This window comes from Cheilinus undulatus, linkage group 2 (genome assembly GCF_018320785.1).
Source record: "Cheilinus undulatus linkage group 2, ASM1832078v1, whole genome shotgun sequence".
Lineage (NCBI taxonomy): Eukaryota > Metazoa > Chordata > Actinopteri > Labriformes > Labridae > Cheilinus > Cheilinus undulatus.
Genome location: NC_054866.1, coordinates 54,486,910 through 54,510,050, shown reverse-complemented (window position 1 = coordinate 54,510,050; position 23,141 = coordinate 54,486,910). Strand labels below are relative to the sequence as shown.

General features: G+C 40.9%; 2 protein-coding genes across 6 annotated transcripts in view; both read left to right on the top strand.

Moving 5' to 3' along the window:
* The window catches only part of ano7 (anoctamin 7), a 47,792-nt gene extending 30,294 nt beyond the window's left edge, over positions 1-17,498 (top strand). For all 3 annotated transcript variants that reach the window (XM_041809368.1, XM_041809349.1, XM_041809358.1), the window contains 8 exons: positions 969-1,023; positions 1,243-1,340; positions 3,108-3,271; positions 6,663-6,868; positions 8,294-8,433; positions 10,100-10,190; positions 11,963-12,082; positions 12,220-17,498. In XM_041809368.1, the coding sequence (XP_041665302.1) occupies positions 969-1,023; positions 1,243-1,340; positions 3,108-3,271; positions 6,663-6,868; positions 8,294-8,433; positions 10,100-10,190; positions 11,963-12,082; positions 12,220-12,372 (1,027 nt within the window). In that variant the 3' untranslated portion in view covers positions 12,373-17,498. The remainder of the gene's footprint in view (positions 1-968; positions 1,024-1,242; positions 1,341-3,107; positions 3,272-6,662; positions 6,869-8,293; positions 8,434-10,099; positions 10,191-11,962; positions 12,083-12,219) is intronic.
* A 2,327-nt stretch (positions 17,499-19,825) lies between these two features.
* Positions 19,826-23,141, top strand: part of eif4h (eukaryotic translation initiation factor 4h) — a 38,405-nt gene continuing 35,089 nt past the window's right edge. For all 3 annotated transcript variants that reach the window (XM_041800884.1, XM_041800893.1, XM_041800878.1), the window contains exon 1: positions 19,826-19,946. In XM_041800884.1, coding sequence (XP_041656818.1) covers positions 19,882-19,946 — 65 coding nt within the window. In that variant the 5' untranslated portion in view covers positions 19,826-19,881. The remainder of the gene's footprint in view (positions 19,947-23,141) is intronic.

The following is a 23,141-nucleotide window of genomic DNA, read 5'->3' as shown; positions in this document are numbered from 1 at the left end:
TGTGCATGGAAGTTTAGAAGTAGGGTTAATGGTGTATTCTTTTTTTGTTGTTGTTTTGCTGTTGTGTTGTTTTTATTTTTTGTTCACATCCATGCCATGACTTGCATAAAAAGAGATACATTTAAGAAACTGGACTTGATTGACGTTGGAGAGGAGGGGATTTTAGAGACATGGATGTTGGTGAAGAGAATTTACTAGGTTTATCTCCTTCTGCAGACATTTCTCTCACAGCAGACTACATTCCATATGTCTGCAGACTTTATCAATGACCTCTTTGTACCTCATTTATTCACGGCAGGGCTTTAAAGGGGACATATTGTGCAAAAATTATTTTTTCAGCCATTTCTAACAAAAATATGTGCCCCTAGCCGGTCCACAATCCCCTTAAGTACCAGAACGCCCCCCCCCCCCCAGAAAATGTGTGCTGAAACATGCCATTCTCAGATCTTCCCCTCATGATGTCATGCAGAGAGTTAGCCCCGCCTCCATGTTCGGTTGGCCTTCCCAACTTGGAAGATAATTCCATCCTCTTCCCCTGATCCCAGCTGAGAGGAGGATCAAGAGAGCTTCATGCATGAAGCCACATCCATTTCCTGAGAGGGGCGTGGTTAGGGGCGGAGTCAGACAGCTCAGTAACATTTAAAGCCACAGACACAGAAACAGCTTGAAACGGAGGGTTTTTTTTTTTTAGACATGTAAAAATCCAATACTGGGGTGATTTTTCAGCAACGAACTTCACAGACATGTTTTGGGGATCTCTGAGACCAATATAAACTTGTCATAAAGGGTCAAATATGTGACCCAAGTCTAACAAAAAAAAAAACTTCAGTTAAAAACAACATCTTTTGTGTTTTCAGTAAAAAACAAGAGTTTAAAGATATTTGGATGAAGTGGTCTCACAGTCAAACACTGATGGAATGTTAGATTACTGAGTAATAATGTTTGTTTGTTTGTTTGTCTGTCTGTAGGTTCATCGGTTACCCCGGACATTACAACACGCTGTTCGGAGTCCGCAATGAAGACGTGAGTCAGAAACGCGGCCATGTTGGGACCGCATCCTGTCCTCTGAGTTTAGAGAATAATTAGATGAATATTTGGTGACAAAACTGTCCGTTTGTGATGGATGGGGTTGGCAGGCTGGCTTTTGCTTCTCATACATCTGAATGATATTTTTAAAGGTAAAATGAGGAGTATGAGGGCTAGGATGAAGCATTAATGGTTTCCATTCCTGCTGGTTTAAAGTGTGGAGCTGGTGGGTGTCTGATTGAGCTGGCTCAGGAGCTGCTCGTCATCATGGTGGGAAAACAGCTGATCAACAACGTCCAGGAGTTCATCTGCCCGTGAGAAAACACTCAAACACACAGAATCAAAAGATGATTATTAGCTGTCTGAGTCTGAGAGTAAGGCCCTGAATCATTTTAACATTCATCTGGTGCTATTTTGTCCTTTCAAGCTCACAGTGATGTAAAATCAGTCAGCACTGCTCCTCAATGTCTCATTTCACTTCACTAAAATCTCACAGACAGCTCAGCGGAAAGGTCAAAGGTCATCTGAACCTTGTGATGTCAAATATTTACCTTTCCACATTGCACATGTTTGACTTTAGCATCTGTAACTTTTTTTTTTATCCTTCAAAGGTTTGTCATTTTCTTTCAAAATAAAAGCAGAATAAATCCAAGCAGGAAGTTATTACTTTAGCTTACGAAATACGACTTCCAAATTAAAAGCATAACACAGCAGAGGTTGTTGATGAAATTTCTCATCTAGCTAAATTTAAAATGGTTATATACTCAGAGAGAAAGCAGCTGACTGTGACCTACTGAACAGTTTAAACATGGTCAGATTATCCAGGATTATTGGACACTAGAGAGTCATTTTGTACATGCAACAAGGTCGTACTAGTTTTTAATTTTTAATTTTAAATGTAATTTCAGTTTTAGTGTGTTTACTGCTGGTCTGTCAGTTTAGTTTATTTTCTATTCTGTGAAAATTGTTTAAGTTTAGTTTTTATAGGTTTTCTCAGTAGAAGGAAACAGACAGACACTTTATTAAACCCAAGGAAATTCAAGAGACCGAAAAGGTTAGAAAAAGTAAACATACAATTATAAAACTGTATTCAAATAGTCCACAGATGAACCACAAGACTTATTAAGCCCCAGCATGAACAAAAATCCCAGTATAAGTTCTGGATACCTTGAAAATATTTCACACAAATTTCCTAAAATATATAAATTATAATATTCATATATAATAATAAACATCCAGTAAAATAACATCCAAATCCTTCTACCATTTCTTATTGTATTTTGAAAAAATGACAAAGACATCCCCCAAACATCCATCCATGAAAATTTTTGAAAATTCCAAAGACCCCCAAATTCTCCAAAATTTCCAAATAAAATTCCCAAATTTCCATGAAAATCCCTGAAAATTCCAAATACACCTGCAAGGTCTTAGGAGGTGAAATAATTTTAAAAGACAAAAGTTTGAATAATAACTTTTATTTATAACTGAAATTACTCCAGATGAACTATGAGCGACTTTTGTCATCACAAAACTTCATTTTTTCACAGATCAAAGAAAAATAAAGAAACCAGATTAATTTGAATAAAGATATCACCTGATGAGTCAAAAATGGAACCAAGGATAAAAACTCAGACACAAACTGGAGCGTTTATGCTGTCCCTAAAACCACTGGTGCTTGTGAAGGGAAAGAATCATGGAGACGTTTGAAGACTTAAAAAAAATAAAAAAAAACACCCCGGCAGAAATATTTCAAGCCTGAGCTCTAAAGAGACTGTGAGAAATGTTATAAAGGCCTTTAGTCCACAGGGCTAGAAACAGTAAAAATACAGCATACACCTTGGTGGTCCCTTTACAAGACATGTCCTTCAGCCAGATCGGGGGAGTAAAAGCGCCTCAGGAAAACCTGACAGTAATCTGTGGAACCATCCAGTGATCTGGACTTTGTTAACTTTTGTTTAAATGGGGGAATCTGAGCCCAAACCAGCAGGACTGTCATCTATACTGTGGCCTTCCTCAGGGTTAGTTAAGCATGGTGAAGCTTTTAAAAGTGAAAGGAAGACTAATGATTGGCTATGTGGCAGGAAGGTGAGGTCATGGTGGCAGAAGAGGAAGATCAGTCCTCTGCAGAAAGAGGAGAAGAAGGAGGACGGGGAGGAGATGAAGAGTGAGGTGGAGGTTTCTCCATGGGAGGCTGACTACCAGCTGCTGGTCTGTGAGGGGCTCTTCAGTGAATACTTGGAGATGGGTGAGTACCAGCTGGTTGGATCTAAAGGGATGGTGTTCAATATCTTTGAGCAGAAAGAATGGCATCCATCCTGTTTTCTCAGAGTGTCTGCTTTCAGCACTTTGTAGAATGAGAAGCAGGAATAGACAAGAAGTCCATACAGTTTTATGCCACTAGTTCACACACACGCCTCCAGCTAAAAAGAAGTCAGCTAGCTTGTTTCAGTACTGTCTGGTGCTGCTGCTAAGGTTTCATTTACATATTCTACACTCAGAGGTTTAAGAACAGAGCTCTTTGTCTGTTCTCTGCATAAATTTCATCCATATTTCTGCACATGTTCTGGAAGCGTATGGATACAGACCAGATGTTGCAGTACCACTGGACACAGTACGGGCAGTGTTGAGCAGTAAAGCCAGCTGTTGGAGCGTGATCGGCAAAACAACAGAGAAGAATCTGTATGAAAATATGAGGCTGTGGAGTCCTCTGGACTAAAGAGGGACAGGACCATCCAGACTGTTATTAACAAACAGTACAAAAGCCAGCATCTGTGGTGGTGTGGGGGTTATTAGTGCCCATCATATGGGTCTCCTGTACATCTATGAAGGCACTATCAATACTGAGAGGTACATACACGCTTTGGAGCAACATCCAGATGATGCCTTTTCAGGAATGTTCCTGCTTTTTTCAGTGAGACCATATTAAGCCACGTTCTGCCTGCGTTACAACAGCATGGCTTCACTGGAAAGGAGGGCGAGCCTGCATGCAGTCCAGACCTGTCCTAGCCCATTATAGACAATGGGGTTTGCTGCCCTGTTTGAGTAACTTAGGATGTGCATCAAGAAAGAATGGGAAAGAATTCCACTGTTCAGTTAGCTGCATGCTAACTCGTTAGCACAGCCAACCAGAACTAAGTCCATTAATAACTAGCATGAAGAAAACATGTGACCGCCACATGTAACGGCGGCCTGATTCAACCTCTGTGCTTAAGCATGGGGAGAAAGAAGGTTCTGTTGTCTGAAGGTTAATCCTAATTGGGAATGCACCGAAAATTCGGCCACCGAAAATTTTCGGCCGAAAATGGCCCAAAAGTGCATTTTCGGTTTTCGGCCGAAAGACTTTTATCACCGAAACAACAAGACCGAAATACGACGTGATGACGCAAGCAAAAGCCGTGGCCAGCACGCGCTTGGATCAGTGGTTCTCAGATAGGGGTACGCGTATGTGAGGGCACTCCAGGGGATACGTGAGATTTTAAAATACATGCCGACTATTTTAGAAAAATAGTGTCTTTCTTTGCACGTCAGGAGCGACACTTTTGCCAGTATATTACGTACATTCTAAAATCACATTCGTGCTGCAAACGTCTGCGGTGTGTTTTCTCTGTCCTCTGATTAACAGTGATATTTATTAGAGCGGAAGATAAAAGGAGACGTGTCCCTCTCTGTCCTTCACTCTGTGCGTAACGCGGCACTTTTACGCACAGCCAGGACGTCAGTGCCGTGTAGTTTCACGGTTTCATTCACTGTGCCAGCCCAGTTTGTACGAGGAGGGACTGACTTTTCATTCATTCTGTGTCAAATATGATCAATAAGAGTAATAGGGCACAGCTGAGGCTCGCGCTGAAAGGAGTTAACTCTCTCCAGAGCGCACAGGCTGGCTCACCTGTTTGTGTTCCAGACTGGTCAGAGGAGACATTTAACTGGTTGATCCAGAGCTTTTATAAGTTGTTTGTCTGAGGTCAGAGGAGACTGTGTTGGTAAATATTTCACTAAAGTCCCGTTTGTTTAGAAACAGCTCCAGCTGTGTGAGTTTCGCTCCAACGAGTGCACATGGTGGTGGTGGTGCCGATTTTTAAGGCAGACAGAGGAACAAAAACGTCCTCCTCTCCAACACCACCTGATGTTTGATATCTCCTCATATCTGTCTGTATCAGTGCTTGTGTTTGTGCCTCTTTTTTTAGCCTGGTAGAGAGGGAGACAGGCAACAGGCAGCCCAACATGTCCACTTGAGCGCAAATGCGCTACTTAAATATCCGCAGCAATGTCACGCTGCAAAATGATGTTGCAGGTGAGGAAGCTTGCTTTGACTCGCTACAGGTTCAAATGTAAATATTTTGCATGAAAAAAATGCGTCTAGAGTGTAAGGACCTTAAGTTTATAAACTGGAGTTAATATGTTTTATGCTCTTAGATTTAATCACCCTAAAACCCCCTGAGTCTCCCCCATGGCAGAATGGTTTGACCCACACTGGCACATGCCTGTCAATCACTGTATTCACAACCTCTCCATTCATTTAAAGGTTTATGATTTATTTTTTGTGAAGAAATGATTTCAGTTTGAGAAGAGACAAGTCTTTTTTATAACATGTTTATTATTTACAGGTTTTAAGTTTTTTTCTAGCTCTCTGTTTTTATTTCCAAATTGTTCCAGAGAGACCACTGCAGCCGAGCAGAGTTTTTCACACTTCTGGGTTTAAAGCCTTTCAGTCACTGTTTTCAACAGCTACATTGATTTGAATTCCCACATTTAGAGATGAGAAGATGTGCCATGACTTTAGTCATGCATTTTTAACATTTAAAATGTATGAAAAACAAATCTAATATTTGTAATTTGAAAGTGTTTATCAGTGACAAAGTTTGATAAATCAAACGGCTGTCTCAGCACTCTATAATGTCTTTCTTTTGGGCCAAACAGCTTTGCGCTGTTTAGGGGCTACTTGGCTGAAAAAATACTTCACAGGAGGTACATGACTGATAAAAGGTTGAGAACCACTGATTTAATGTATACATGAGTGGGGTCAAGTTAAACATTTTATTTTGTATTTTATTTTATTTTATACTGTGTATTGTTGGAATGAAGTGCTCAATAAATATTTACATAATTTTGTCATTGATTTATTCTTTGAAGCATTAACGTTAATTTTTGCACTTGCAATTGATTTTAGTGAGGTTAGTACACAGTCATAGCAATAAATGCAATGGTACTAATAATTGGTATAATAATTTCTTTCGGTGTTTCGGTTTTCAGCCTTGGTTTCCTCATTTTCGGTTTTCGGTTTCGGCCAAGAATTTTCATTTCGGTGCATCCCTAATCCTAATGGTGTATAAATCTAAGGCACCAGGTAATCAAGAACAGGTGTGTGAGTGAAGGAAAAACTTTTTTGACTGTGTGAACCAGCAAAGTAACTGGTATGAATTTAAAATTCCAGTCTTTATCTGGTGTGTTCAGATGGAACAGTCCATTTCTGATAATATATTTACTGACATATCCAAACTTTGTTATTCCTTTAAGTACGCCTCCTACAGTAACTCCTCCATGCTCCCTCAGTGTCTGTTTATAAATACTGGACTGGTTAAAATGGCTGCTGAGCTGCATGTAAACGTACTGACTGGTTCTGTCTCTGTCCCCCTCAGTGCTCCAGTTTGGCTTCATCACCATCTTTGTGGCAGCGTGTCCTCTCGCTCCACTCTTCGCTCTCATCAATAACTGGGTGGAGATTCGATTGGACGCTCAGAAGTTTGTGACTGAATATCGCCGCCCGGTGGCAGAGAGAGCTCAGGACATAGGCATCTGGTTTACCATCCTGGAGTTCATCTCACACGTCGCTGTTCTAAGCAATGTAAGCCTTTCCCCCCATCTCTCCTGAGTGGGTTTGACTTTTTCTGAATGTAGAGGCAGAGCTGGGTGTTTATTAGTCTGTTAATATTAGTGGTAGAGGTTTTTATCATCTTTAATGTGGAACTGGAACAACAATTACTGGAACCTTCTGTAAAATGTAGTTTCTCATGGTCAAAGAATGAGCAAACAACTTCATGGAGCCTGGAAAGCTAATTAAAAAACAGTCAAAACACACTAGGGGCTTTTATTGTGAAATTCTGCTTCACTTACATCAAGTTACCTCCTCACAGAGCTCTGCTAGGCTGGACTGAAGACTGTGGGTCTGAAAAGTCCAAAAATTACCTCCTAAGTCCTTTCCTATCCACATTACCTTAGTATCAGTGAAAGAGGTCTCAGAGTCGAGGAAAGGTGTCACTGGTCTGACGTAGGTTTAAAACTACAGTTTAACACTGATGGAGGTCAGAGTTCACATCTGTCTGTTTAACACTGCAGATAAAATGTGAAAACCTTGATGATGAATATGAGCTCTAAGGTTTTTAAAAAAACATCTCCTCACCAACGTCTGAAAAGCCCTGGATGGTTTGATATTCTTATTTTGAACTTTCTGGATGAGTAAACCTGATTTCTGGAATCATTTTTAAATCTATGTTTTTGCTGGAATTGTGTAGTGATATCATCTTGTTTCATATCTTTTTATCCATTCTATCTTTATTTGATAACTACAAAGCTTACCCTGATTCTGTGGGGTGCTTTTAATATTCTGGAATAGGAATAGCAGCACAAACACTGTTGATCAGATGTTTGGAGGTTGGGTTGAAATAAAGCAAATTTAAATTATTCATTTTCACCCTCCTCTTCTCTAATATTAATCCAAATTAATTATGTGTCTTTGAATGAAAAATATTCCATCAGTTCAATAAAGATGGCATTATTATGCCCGTTGAATGAACGAAGAGGGTGTTATCTCAAAGGAAGTTCACACAAAGATCTGTGGTTCACCCCCCCCCCTTTAGTAAATGAATGGTCCGGCATTTCCTCTGATAAAGGAGATAGGAAAGGAAGCAATAAAGGTCCTTTCCTTATTTTGTTATTCTTACAGCCCTTATCATGGAGGATGCTCAAATACTTCCTCACCAAGAAGGATTATTAGAACTAACCGTGTTCATGTGTTCCAGATCCCATACTTCCATCAGTGTAAACAGCAGTTACCATTAATGTAGTACACAGCGCTAATGTGGCACAGTGCAGCCCCAAATGGCACACAGCCGGAAGTGACAACAAGGGGGTGTTTTCCATCTTCTACTTCTTTTATAGTAGTAGTTCAACAGCTATTTCCACCCACTGTTAAATCCATTTACCTTATATTAGAACTGTGAAGAACTGTAAATAAAGCCCTCATAATCTGACCTGAAGAATCTGTTTTCAGGCATTTCTCATTGCCTTCACCTCGTCCTTTGTTCCTCGCCTGTACTACCGCTACACCAGAGACAGCACAATGAGCGGCTACATCAACTTTACATTGGCAACGTCACCTCAGAACTTCAGCCAGCATCACATGGCCTGCAGGTAGTTACCAGCTCCCACACTAGAGTCAGACAATATACATGATACACAGGCTGTAACACATGATGCACAGGCTGTAACACATGATACAGAGGCTGTAACACATGATGCAGAGGCTGTAACACATGATACAGAGGCTGTAACACATGATACAGAGGCTGTAACACATGATGCACAGGCTGTAACACATGATACAGAGGCTGTAACACATGATGCAGAGGCTGTAACACATGATGCAGAGGCTGTAACACATGATGCAGAGGCTGTTACACATGATGTAGAGGCTGTAACACATGACACAGATGCTGTAACACATGATGCACGGGCTGTAACACATTATACAGAGGATGCAACACATGATACAGAAGATGTAACACATTATACAGAGGATGTAACACATGATGCAGAAGAAAGAACACATGATACAGAGGATAAACACATGATACAGAAGATGTAACACATGATACAGAAGATGTAACACATGATGCAGAGGCTGTAACACATGATGCAGAGGATGTAATACATGATGCAGAGGATGTAACATATGATGTAGAGGCAGTAACACATGATGCAGAGGCTGTAACACATGATGCAGAGGATGTAATACATGATGCAGAGGATGTAACACATGATGTAGAGGCAGTAACACATGATGTAGAGGCTGTAACACATGATGTAGAGGCTGTGACACATGATGTAGAGGCTGTACCACATGATGTAGAGGCTGTAACACATGATGCAGAGGTTGTAACATATGATGTAGAGGCAGTAACACATGATGCAGAGGCTGTAACACATGATGCAGAGGATGTAATACATGATGCAGAGGATGTAACACATGATGTAGAGGCAGTAACACATGATGTAGAGGCTGTAACACATGATGTAGAGGCTGTGACACATGATGTAGAGGCTGTACCACATGATGTAGAGGCTGTAACACATGATGCAGAGGTTGTAACACATGATGTTGTCATGAACCATGGACTTGAACACAGAATAAATCAGGACCCAAATGCACGACTCGGGAGACAGGTAGACGTGAAGCAAAAATCAAAATCTTTAATGCAGTCTGAGTCAAAAACCAGAGATCCAAAAACTCACAGGCAAAGGTACAGGCAGGGATCAGGCAGGAGCGGAGATGGATAACTGGCTAGGTCGTTAACAATAAGGCTAGACGAGAGCAAACTAGAAGGCTGGTACGTGAACTGTGAAGAACAACGGACTGACAAGGAGGTGAGTGTGCAGGTGAGTATTATACTATGACTAATCAGTGATGCAGGACAGGTGTGAGGAGCAGCATGCAGGACGGAGAGCAGCAGGGGGGAGAGACAAGGTGAGTGACACATGAGGGATCAGGAGTCAGTGAGGGAAAGGCGGGGCGAGGTGAGCAGAGCGAGATCAATCTAAAACAGAAAAGGAAAATTAGAACATGCAAAACATAAAACAGACAAGAATGTGCAAAAATAAAAGTGAAAAAATAGACTTAACAGACAGGGATCATGACAGATGTAGAGGCTGTAACACATGATGTAGAGGCTGTAACACATGATGAAGAGGCTGTAACACATGATGTAGAGGCTGTAACACATGATGTAGAGGCTGTAACACATAATGCAGAGGTTATAACACAGGATGCAGAGGCTGTAACACTTTATGTTGTGTGCAGGTATCGGGGATTCAGGGATGAAAACGGAGAATACCTCCCTGAGTACTATCACCTCCTCGCCATCAGACTCACCTTTGTCATCGTGTTCGAGGTCAGTTTTTTATAAGATGTTGTTCTCATAGTGTTTTTTGACCTTTCCTACAGAATTAGCACTAGCATCTTGAGGAGCACTGGTTGGTTCATCCATGTACAGAATTCACAAGCAGGGGGCTCATGTTTGAGATAATGAGATAGATGAGATAATTGCACCATTCTCCAACAAACATTTAAAGTGTTTTTTCCCTTGAGGATAACCTAACAATCCAGACTTTTTACTTCAAACCATTAGCATCAAAATGTTTCAGCAGACTAAGGACCTGTGAACAGTGAGGGACTGGCCGTATGTAAACAGTAAAGCTATTGTACTGTGGTCTATTTGGGCTATGCAGAACTGATCGACCATACCACTGATAAAAAATCAAACAGAATATATAAGAATGCTGACAACACTAACTGTGGTTGCTGATGAAGCCAAGAAGGTTGTTAATCTCTTTGTCATGAGAAATTTGTTTCTTAAAAAGATTTTTTAAAAAATTAAAAAGATACAACAATCAGAATTGAAATAAGAGGGACGGATGAGGAACAGCTTTTCAGACATTAAAATGACTGGAACACAAAGACCAAAAGGCGGCAGGGTTTTTTTTCTGTATCCTGAGACAGGATGTTGTCACAAAGAGGGCAGGATCAAGAAAAATTTTAAAGTGTTCATTTTCAAAGTAAAATCCCTATGAAAGATTTTAGACAATAACAGGCAAAGAGGTTCAAACCATATCTATTTACATAAGTCCTTGGTGCTGTGCTTTTCACTCTTTATATAAATGATATTGTGTCAGCGGTTTCAAATTGTAAAACTCATCTTTATGCAGATGACACAGTTCTGTATTGCACTGCTGATAATGTACAGTCTGCTGTGTGTTCTCTTCAGAGCTGCTTTAATGATTTGGAAGTTGCTCTAACCAAACACAGGTTAGTTCTGAATGCAGAGAAAACTAAATTTCTGCTGTTTTCTAGAGCTAAGAACATTGATTTTGAGAGTGTCATTATTACTACTCATGGTGGCACCAGTGTTGAAAGAGTGATAGCATATAAATATCTTGGCATTTGGATTGACAAGAAGTTTACATTTAAAACTCATGTCTAACTTGGTGAGTAAACTGCATCAAAAGATTGGCTTTTTCTTTAGAAATAAATCATGTTTTCCTCAGCATTATAGAAAAACCCTGGTTGAGGCAACTTTTTTTTTTTTATCAGTGTTGGATTTTGGTGATATTTTGTATAGGCATGCTTCAGCTGCTACTTTAAAACCCCTGGATGCAGTTTTCCTCTCTGCCCTCAGGTTCATTACTGGTGATGCCTTTAACACTCGCCACTGTATGCTCTACAGTAAAGTTGGATGGTCATCGTTGTCAGAGAGATGTCACCTGCATATACACACGATTATTTACACGGCTCTTATTCCTTTCTCCTTACATCTCCTCCATGGTAGCCTGGTCCTGAATCCAGTGTGTTTCAGTCTTTGTGCCATTCATGTGCTGGTATTGAAAAACAAAGCTAGTCCATTACAAATGCCAGAGGCTGTCTTTGATTCCAGTTGATCACTTCCTGTTCATGTGTCTATACAAGCAGATGAAGGAGCTCTTCTGTCTTAACCTGAAATCAGAAGGTGGCTTTTCTGAAAGAGCAGATATTTACTTCAACACGAGCTGTTTACGCGATCCGTCCATCATTCAGAGCTCTGATTTCTGAATCAGTGGTTTGAGTGTTGATGAGTGACAAGGTTGGATCTGACTTGTTCATTATCAGCGCTCTTCCTCTCTTCCTCAGCATGTGGTCTTCTTCGTCGGCCGTCTGATCGATCTGATGGTCCCTGACATCCCCGAGGAAGTAGAGATGAAGATAAAGAGGGAGCACTACATGGCTAAGGAGGCACTGGCAGAAAACCAGGTAATCAATCAATGGTTACAAAGTCTACAAAGTGTGTTGCCCTTCTTTATTCCTCTTTGTTCTAGTCGGCTGACTGTATTTTTCCACAGAAGCTCATTTATAGTTTGTTTTGCTCCTTTTCTGTTTTCTGCTCCCAGTCTTTGGGGAAGACCGTGATTCCTGATGAGAGGGATGTTCAGTCCAAGGATCTGAGACAGCGAGTACACAGAGACTCACCGCCACAGAGCGAATCCCCTCCCCCAAACCTGGAAGGAATCCCAGAAGAACCCACCACATCGGGGGGCAGCTAGAAGAGATCACTGCTGTCCTCTAAGAGCCTCAACACCCACACCTTCTGGACTGAGCCTATCCAAGATCAAGGACTACAATCAACACAGGCCCTGCAAGAACTTGGCAAGACAAACAAGATCTAGATCTTCAAGACTACCACTGGACTTATGGGGACTACAGCACTTCTGATAGATACCAGGGGGCTCTGCAAGGCCTCCACCATAAATACAAGACCCATTAACCAATCCAGCAGCCAAGATCTCTGCTGCATTTGTTAGAGATCTGCAAGGACTCCACTAAACATCCACGCCCAGCTTACGTTTACTAGATCTCGTGTTGAGCCCTCCATGAGGGGTCTGCAAGAGCAACCGCATGCCAACAAGTTCTACGAGGCTTTCTTACCCCACAAAAATACTAATAATAAAGATACATGCAGGACCTCAACAACAACAAGGTCTTCAAGGGACTCTGCCAGGTCTTTAAGAGATCTTTGAAGATGTGTTTAATCTCTACAAAATCATTGAAAGAGGCCCATAAGATCTTTATAATGTCCATGACTCCTCTTCAACAGCTTTAAGGCTAAAAATCTCTACCTGAATCAGACATGTCTGACAAGACCTTACTTACTTTGGCCTGACACCCCTACTGGGGTATAGGCCGTCGACAAGGGACCTCCAGAGTACTCGGTCACTGGCATTCTTCTCTCTCTGTGACCAGGTGTATCTCAGTCTTTTGGTGTCAGACTGGAGATCCTGCTGCCAGGTGTTGTTTGGTCGGCCTTTTTTCCTCTTCCCTTGGGGGTTCCAAGTCAGAGCCTGTCTGGAGGTTTCAGACACAAGTTCTCGTAGTGTGCCCAATCCATCCCCATCTTCACCGTCCAATTTCATCTGGTGCTGGACCTCACATTCCATGTTCCAATGTTGATGTTGTTCCTGGCTGAGAGAAGGGTGATCGGTCTTGAGGCTTCCAGGGGTCCTGGCTTTCACCACATGATGTCATTCCTCTTTGGACTGTAGAACCTTTCTCTCCCAGGACAAAGTTCTCTTTTGGTTTCTGTATTGGCGTTTCTATAACTGTTAGATGTTTTACGGGTGGAGTTGTTAGCCCCACGCCCAACCCCCAACCTGGGGGACCAGGTGCTGCTTTCCGGCTTTTACTCTAGAAACCTGCTCGGCTTGGTTGAACCCTTTGAGGGTATAAACCCCCTCTGGTATAGCCTTCAGGGTCACAGAGGAAGGCAAGGTAGCAACACTAGGGGAGTCTGACTAGATCTACAACTACCTTTGTTTCCCATCTCCAAAGGAAGACCAATGGAAGACAATCAAGAACTCTTTCAGAACTCTGCAAGATCAGCAAAAGGTCTTCAAGACTCACTAGGCACCAAAACACCTATAAAGGATTTACAATAGTTTCTTCAGACCTTTACATATTCTAGAAGATGTTTGCATAATCTTGACAAGTTCTTTAATACCAAGATCTCCAAGGAACTCTGCCACCCCTTTGAGAGATCCACAAAACAGTGATGTTAAACCTTTACATGGTGATGTTCAGGATGTCTGGAAGTTCTCCTCTAAAGCTGCAAGACCTCTGCAAGATCAGTAACAGCTCTGACTCCTCTTGTTTCCCACACCTTCAGATTTTCTTTTGGGCCCTAATATGTCTCTCAAGACCTTTATGAGACATCTAGAAGATCAGATCAACCATGTATCTCCTAGATGTGTGAGATTAGGCCTGTGAAGGACCTACAAAAGTTGGCTCTCCAAGGATCACCACAATGTATACAACTTGAAGATTCAAGGAACTCTGCCAGGCCCTTAAGAGAACCTCAGATTGATGTTTTTGATCTCTCAAAATCACTACAACAGATCCATAAGAGCTTCAAAATGTCTGGGAGTCATCAACCGAAGCTGCAAGACTTCCACTAGGTTAGCACAAGATAAGTAGTATAGCTCCATATGGACTCTGGCAAGTATGAAAGATCTACAATTGCCCTTGGTTTTTCCACTTTCAGGCATTGTACTAGGTCCTTGCATGTCCCCACAGAACTTTTTAAGAAATATGCAAGATCAACCACATTTCTATAGAGTTGGAATTAGACCAGTTAAGGGCCTACAGACAATGGATCTCCAAAGATCTCAACAAATTATATAATGCCAAGATTCAAGGACCTCTGAAGGAACAGATCCTCAGATCTGTGCTTAACTTCTGCAAGATCACTGCAAGAGATCCATAAGATCTTCACGACGTCCGGAGGCTGAGAGGTCTGAAGCCCCCTGCAAGATTTGTAAAGGTTTTAAAAGTGCAACTCGTCTCGTTTACCAGATCTCAGCTCTGTGTTGATCCCAACAGGAACCTTTTGAGAGAATCACAATATGCCTTTAAGATATAAAGAACATTAATTAGACCGCTACGAGATCTACAGGGATTCATCTAAATCTACAAGTTCAGGAAAATGTTGGCAGGGTCTGAACAAGTCCTGATGATGAGCTGGCACAAGTGTTTCAAGGTCAAACCTTCACATGCACTACAAATGGGAATCAAGACCCCCTACTCCTGTGGTTCTTCAGATCTATGACTTGTATTGAGTCTGAGCATTCCCCTTAAAAAATGATGTGAAGTCTTTAAGATCACACAAATGAATCTGAGATCTACAAGGCCTTCACTACACCTGAATATTATCTACCAGACCTGAAATATCCAAACTAGCATTCGCAGGATTTCCACACGTTCTTCAGCACCAAGATCTCCAAAATATCGTGCTTTAAGTTCCATTAGGGCTCCACACCTAGTGGGTGTAATGGCCTTGATATTTGTTTGTTCTGGTGATGGTTTAGAAAGGCGGGGTTAGTGGGAGATGACAGTGAGCAGACTGTTCGGTGTCAGTAGAATATTCTCCATGGTCTATCACTTCCCTCACTAATGGAGGAGGACTTTCCTCTTGTTTTCATGAGCAGAGGTAGTTTCAGCTGTTCAGTAAAGTAGCGTTACATTACCTGATGTTATTGATGATATTACCACTCCATGTTACTGGTGGTGTATTACCCAGGCTGGAAGCGTTAGTTTACACGTTTAGTTTGCACACTTTCTTCACTCTTTGTCAATTAACATCAGTTAATCATCAGCTGCTTGTCTGTGAAGATCCTGTTCAAGAGGCGGGTTAAAAATGCTTTTGGTCACACCAAATGAAATCACCAATCCTGTGGCAGTATTGAGGTTAGTCAGGATGTTATACTGTTCTAATTCAGCTTACATTTCTGTGGTAGCCAACACAACGGCACAGCTTAAAATGGAACTGAACTCATTTACAAGAAGGGTTAAGAACAGACTTTCCACCAGAACCTGAGATCAAACTTAGCTTAGTTGGTGCAACAGACTGCTGATATGTTTACTATATTCTATGTGAGAGTCATTGACTTTATTGATGGGTGTTTCACATATTTCTTTGGTTGGAGTACGATAATCGTTGGACAAAAGATCAGAGGCACATTAAATGTTAGTCTGGGTAGCTTTACTTATTTCATCTTCTTGTTTTGATCCAAAAATTTGAATCAGATTGAATCAGGAACGTTTGAGCTCCAAAGTCCGGTTTGTTTGGCCGTTTAGAGCTCGGCACCATGCTCAGGAATGGTACAGACCCTCAGTCCTGTCCTGGATGGAAGACTTCAGCATGTTGCAATTACTCATGAGCTTCCACCAGCATGTGGCTGTGTAATTGATATAATTGTCCCTTTTGATAATCTTTTTAACTATGGCAGATTTTTGGAGACCGTATGTGACCAAAACAAGTCAAAATAAGCCACAAAGTGAGTAAAGTTACCGCCATGTTGTCTCCATTGTGCTCACTCTGAGAAACTGTTCATCTTGTAAACTGTGTGCCATGTTATGGCATGATGACTTATCCGTGCTGAGGCCTGGTTTGGTTTGGAGTAATGTGAGAGTGGGCCAGCAGGGGGACAAGCGTGCTTCAGCATGGTGCAGAGCAACTGGGCCTTGTGTGGGTGCATCCTAAGGCTGCTTTCACATCATAGACTTGGGCCTGGATCTCAGTACACTGAGTACTCAAAGTTAAGGTTATTTGACACAAGGCGGGCCACAGCCTCTTTCTAGAGGTGGTCTTGGGACTGATTTCTGTGTACCCCAGCACCGTCTGCATGAAATGTGAATGCAGCTATTCCCAAGAGGATCAAGATAAGATTTTCCTTTTTTAGGCCCCCTGACTGAGATCTGGCTGCAGACCTCTATGGTGGGACGTTTTGGGCTCATCCGCTGCAGACCTCCGCTATGGGGCAGGAAGTGACGTACATTACCCAAGCTGGGAGCAGAATGGCGTCCTGAATGACCTATATTTTCCACTTGCTGTTAGAGGTTACAGTAAGTGACTTTTTTCACAACATCGGAATTTTCTGAATTAAAATCTGAAAATATACTGAGGCAGATCAATTTTAATTGAACACATCACAAACTAAGAAAACCCCAAAAAGGGCTAGGCTTAGGCAACTGAACCTTAAAGGTAAGGGTTAGGGGGATGAAACCAAACCACAAACTAAGGAAAAGCCCATCACTTCCTGCCCAGAGGTCGAGGTCGCCCCACCATTGAGGTCTGCAGCAGATGCCTCCCACTATTCCTGAGTACAGTGCTCTCGTCAGCGAGTACAGCTGTAAAGTCAAACGTAAACATCTCCTGTCTTCAAAAACCACTGAGTTTCATCCTCTGAGCTGCACAGTCGGCGTAGGAGAGGGTCTTGGTGTCTTAAAGATGATTAAAAACATCCATAGTAGCAGGATGGACTCCACTGTCCACACAGTGGTCGCCATTATTGTTTCTTCTTCTTTCTTCTTCTTGGTGAATTTAAAGCCAAACACAAGCCACGACCTATTGCACCTGAATTGAAAAGAGCCTTAGTCCCTAATGGATAACGGCTCTTAGACTGATTTTAGGCAGATTCATTATTTTTATGGTCTTTTCTGTCCTTAAGGTAAATCCCATAGACTAGAGAGGAGAATATAGCATTGACTATATTTATATATATTTTTTATAGATTTGTAGTTGTATTTATTCCAACAGAGATGTAGTTAATATGTCTTTGATGGCTAAAAGGTCAATGTTTTCTGTAGAAGGCTTTAAATGAGATGTAAATAAATGTCTATAAGGAATCCTGTCTTTGTGTTTCTCTGCTTCATTCTTATTCTACTGTTTAAGAACAGGAAGTACAGCAGATGTCTTCACTGCAGAAAAGACTAGCTGATGTACAGCCTCATCTTCTACACGTTCCTATACTCATCTGAAGCTGCGTTTTCATTTCTGGCCTATTTAAATCAATGGTGTCTATCTTTAATTTATGGTCCTCTCAAACTGTCAGTGTTAAGCTTTGTACCACTCAATATCCCCTGAAAGTGTGTGGTGATCCAAAGAGTAGAACTGTTATTGTTGCAGTTAAGGTGTTTCAAACATCTGATCCTTCATGCTTCCCTTTGGAGTTCTCCCAGGCCCATCAGGTTGGGGGGAGATTTTGGGGTACAGCTAGAACTCACTGGAGGGATAATACAGGGTCCCCAGAGAGAAGCTGGAAAATGGCATCAGACATAAGCTCCCCCTGTTGGTTACAACCAGGAAAAGACCTTTTCTGCATCTGTTTGGCAGTTATTTTTTCGTTTGAAATAAAAAATGAAAACCAAACTATTCTTTTTTATGAATTCATTTTTGACAAAGAAAACAAGACTCGCTTTGTATTTTGATTTTGGTTTCTGCTTTTTTAATTATTATAATACATTTCCCAACCTCAACAGTAAGTATTCTGTACTTGGGCTGAATAATGTGGGAAAATAATCTAATTGCATTTTTGTCAAATTTTGCGACTGAGATTTAATATGCAATTATTTTTTTAAATTACTTTGGGTTACATCATACATATTTTTTAAAACACAAGCAATATATCATTCTATATAATAAAACTCAATATTAAACAGATTAAACTAGGGCTTAAAAGTTTTTGTAAATAGCTATTTAAAAAAAATCAATTTGAATTATTGTATTGAAGGTAATAATCATTTTAATATAATTCTCTAACAAAAGCAGGAAAGGTAGGATATTTTATTCTAACTATTCTTGAAAAAAATGACACTTGAATTTTTAATATTTGAGGATTTGGGCACAACATGTATGCTGCAAAAAAAGTCTTAAATTGGTATTTTGAGACAAATTTCACATTAATGAAATGTTGCACCTTCTGCCATTTCAAACTTGCTGTTGGTCATTTTGCATTTGAACCTAAATTTCAATGGATAGCTCAACCTTATTCTGTACTCAGTCGGGCCTGCCCACAGAATAAGCTGGATAACTGTGAAGGGCCCTTCTCAGCTGTGATTTATTTAACATATCAGTGCATGTGTGTTAGATCAGTAGCATTGGTGCTAGCATCCCGGCTAACTGTTACCTCATTTTGGAGCCGGATCTGATTCTGAAATTGTTTAATAATGCCACTTTTAAAAACCCTTTAAGCACTTTCTCCACCTTTGTTGTTGCCAGTTTTTAACACATTTTTGCAACTGCAAAATTGCAACCATTTAACCACTTTTTTTGCTATTTAAAGTACCTTTTGACATCTATTTTTGCGACTTTCAACCCACTTTGCAAGTTTACCAGTTTTCAACCCATTTTAACACTCTTTGCCATCACAAACACCTTTCTGCAAACTTTAACACCTTTATGTTACTTTTACCCCTTTCTGTCACTCTCAGCCATGCACTTTGAACCCATTTTCACTACTTTTTTTTTCTTTTTACCACTTTTAGTTCATTTCTTCTTCAATCATCTTTTGCCAATTTTGACCTATTGTCACATTTTTTTGCCACTTTTTTCTTTAGTACTTTTAACCCATTTCCACCATTTGTCCCCACCCATTTTTGCGCCATTCTGCAACTATTTAGATATTTTTCCACTTAAAAGTTGTCTCAGTTTATTCTTCTTACATTTTGGCAGTCTGACGTCTAACATAACTTTCCACAAGGTTTACTTCAATGTGCCAATCCCTATTGCTGTCTTTTCTTTTAAAAAAGGTAATTCTTTTTAAAGGGAAGGGGTTTACATCTTGAAAAAGGCTATATTGTACTACAGCCTTCATTAATACAGCTTAATAGTTTGCTCTGATAAGAGTGATTATTAGTCAGATTTAAAATAAAATATGCTTATTAAAGCTTAACTTTACAATCCATCATGATTTTCAGACCTCCATGGGCCCCTCATTAGGCTGGACCTAAGAAAGCTCTCCCCTTTATCCCCCCGCTTAGGGGCATCCTTGTAGATTAAAATGCTATTGAATAACTTTTACTTTATTGTACAGACCAATATTTGGACTTCTACTGTGATCATTTTTAATCAGTGTAACTGTATTTTTACTTGATTTCAGTAGTCTTTTTCTCGTTCCACCCTTGCTGGTAAGTGCAATAATTCCCGGTCAGGCGCTTTGTAGACACCTAAACTCGGCCAGTGTGACGTGTAGGACCTCCTCCTCCGACACACAGCAGCAGTAATGGCGGACTACGACAGCTACGACGACCGGGACCGGGCCTACGGAAACTTCGGTGGCGGCAGAGGGTGAGTCTCCGCTTCGCACGGCTATCCTGCCGCATGCCTAAAATATAAACCCCGGGCTGGCTGTCACCGTGTTCCCGCCGCTGTCTTCCCTGAGCCTCAGAGTAGGCGGCCAGGCCCCGAAGCTCCTCCCGCCCGGCGCTTACTTGGCAGGCCGGGCCGGAGTGAGCTCAGGCCCGTGTAGAACGGTTAGGAAACACCGAGGTGTCACACCAAACAAGCTAACTTTTAGCAGGAAGCTAACGAAACAATCGGCCCCATGTGGCAGTGATCGCAGCGGGGTTCGGTAGAAAAAGCCCGTCTACGTGTTTATTGTAGGTGATGGAGAAGGCATACCGGGGTGGAGGAGGTTAGTAGGCCGCAGCAGGTGGAGGTGGCGGCGGTGCTGCGGCTGCTGACTGCCCGCATGGCTGCTTCATGTGTTCGCACATCCACATTCATTCACTCTGACACCCAAACATGAGGCAAGATATCGATCTGAACTATTGGTTATTGGTGTGATTACTGTAGCTGGTAGCCAGTTAGCTGCTGGTGTCATGTTTGTTTTTGATGAATCTGAAGCTCAGTGAAAATCTGAGGATGTTTGAAGCTGCAGTGAAAATAAATTGACGTTTTTTATTTACAGAGGCTAATGTTTGGATATGAATAATCAAGCTTGGACGTTATTGATTAGAAATCATATCTCTCAATTTTTCAGCTGGATGTCGATACACTGTTTTTATTTGGATCTTTTTAGAATATATATATATATATATATATATATATATATATATATATATATATATATGTGTGTGTGTGTGTGTGTGTGTGTGTAACCAGAATAATTTTTGAGCCAAATCCACGTGGATCCAATGTCAAACACTACACATACACTTCTATTAACAGCCATCATTTGTTTGTGGGGAAAGCATGTTAATTGAAATAAAGTGGTTATCCTCTAATAGATAAGACTTTACAATAGGTTGATATTGTGGTCAATTATCAAACTACTGTTCATGGCTCCTACTGTAAAAGGTCTAATTTCTGAGCATTGGTTAGAGATGTGACTTGGGATGCATAAATACAGATACCATTATCAGGTATCATGGGTACTCGTACCCATAAAACATTGCAGACATTGTGCTCAGAATCGTTTTAAAGCATGTTAGCCTCTCATTATGTGAGCATGTAGTTAACGTTGGAGCCCCGTCTGCAGTTTGTTGATATTTTAAAATGAATGAGGATGGCAGATGTAGAAGAGAATAAAAACTTCACACTGATAAACTGCCAGGAGGAGGGATGAAGAACATTGACGAAAATAAAGGGTTTTTCTGATAACGGTGCTTTTATAACTAGAAAGGCAACTTTATATGTCCAATGTGAAATCTTGTAATTCGTAAAATCTAAAATCCACTATAAACACATTCATCCAATAAATTAAAACATTACTAAACTCTAACAATTGTATTTTTTGTCAACAACTCTGCCCTCTACTCTTCTGTAAGCTTTCTAATGACTTAATTTTTAAGAGTCTTTTAAATATGTCAGTACTACTAGAACTTACAAATGTTTTATTATATTTTTAGTATTTTTTCACACAATTGTTTTATAAAGTTAAACAGTGTAATAATTCATGATGATCTGTTGATTGTGTGCACACAAACCTTATTTCCCCCCTGCACAAATCAGGGCCTGGGCCCCCAAACCATGAAGTCTAGATCCACCTCTGCTCTTAAACTAATAAATACATGGTGTTGGGTTGACGACACCATGGACAGAGAGGAAAACTACAGTGAAGTAGATGGACTAAACTTTGATCCAGGTAAAAGCCGGACACCTCTGATCCACAGAGACGATGCTTTGTGCATTCTTGTCTGTTTTGATACCGTTAAAACATTTTCAGACTGAGACTGATAAATACAAACTTGTCAAGGACAGGAGGTAAAGCTAAAAGTTCCTGCCGAGTCTGATTGTTTATATTATATCTTTTCTGCGGAGACTAGCTTGTCAATACAGTGCCCAGCACTCGCCTTCATTTAAGGCCATCGCTTATTAATAACCTCTCCCTCCCTCCGCTATGAATATAAACAAATAACAATCCATCTAGATCATCAAAAAGAGGGATTTCTCTTTAACAGAATCAAAATGATCTTTACTAGGAGAGTGGTATGCTGTAGCTGGCTCTCTTGGATCTATTAAAACACTCAACAGGGCGCAGGAATAAAAGCCGTCTCAGCACTATAGGCCTGAACAGTTCAGAGAAATAGGCTACCTTTAGAATATGTCAGTTGGGCACTGGATAAGAAAAACAGTTGTGACTTCCTAAAGCAAAGACTTAGCCAAATTTGCGTACTGGCACTGACTGCATCAGAGACAACTCATAAAGTAAATGAAATAAAGATGCATGCGAGCAGAGCAGAGACGGTCACAGCAGCAAAATGAATCAAAAACATTCATTTTCTCCTAAACTAAAGCCAGGGTAGGGCTACAGGAATGATGGGGAGTCTGGATCTGGGTACCCTAGTGTGTACCCGTATGTAAATGCTCATACTTGTACTTGGTCTGTAAAATGAGCTATCAGTGCATCCCTAGATGTTACAGTATGGAAATCTCATATCATAATTAACAAAATTATCGGTATTATCACAGTTTTGTCAAAATGTGCTAAAAATCTTCTAAAAGTTAAGGAGAACAGACAGATAATAGGGGACAGTCAGATACTAGGGGACAGTTGGATACAAGGGAACAGTAAGATACTAGAGAACAGTCAGATACTAGGGAACGGTTTGATACTAGAGAACAGTCAGATACTAAGGGACAGTCGGATACTGGGCAACAGTCAGATACTAGGGTACAGTCGAATACTAGGGAACAGTCAGATACTGGGCAACAGTTGGATACTGGGCAACAATCGGATACTAGGGTACAGTCGGATACTAGGGAACAGTCGGATACTGGGCAACAGTTGGATACTAGGGAGCAGTCGCACTCTAAGGAACAGTCAGATTCTAGGCAACAGTCGGATACTAGGGTACAGTCGAATACTAGGGAAGAGTCGGATACTAGGGTACAGTCAGATACGAGGCAACAGTCGAATACTAGGGAACAGTCGGATACTAGGGTACAGTCAGATACGAGGCAACAGTTGAATACTAGGGAACAGTCGGATACTAGGGTACAGTCAGATACGAGGCAACAGTTGGATACTGGGCAACAATC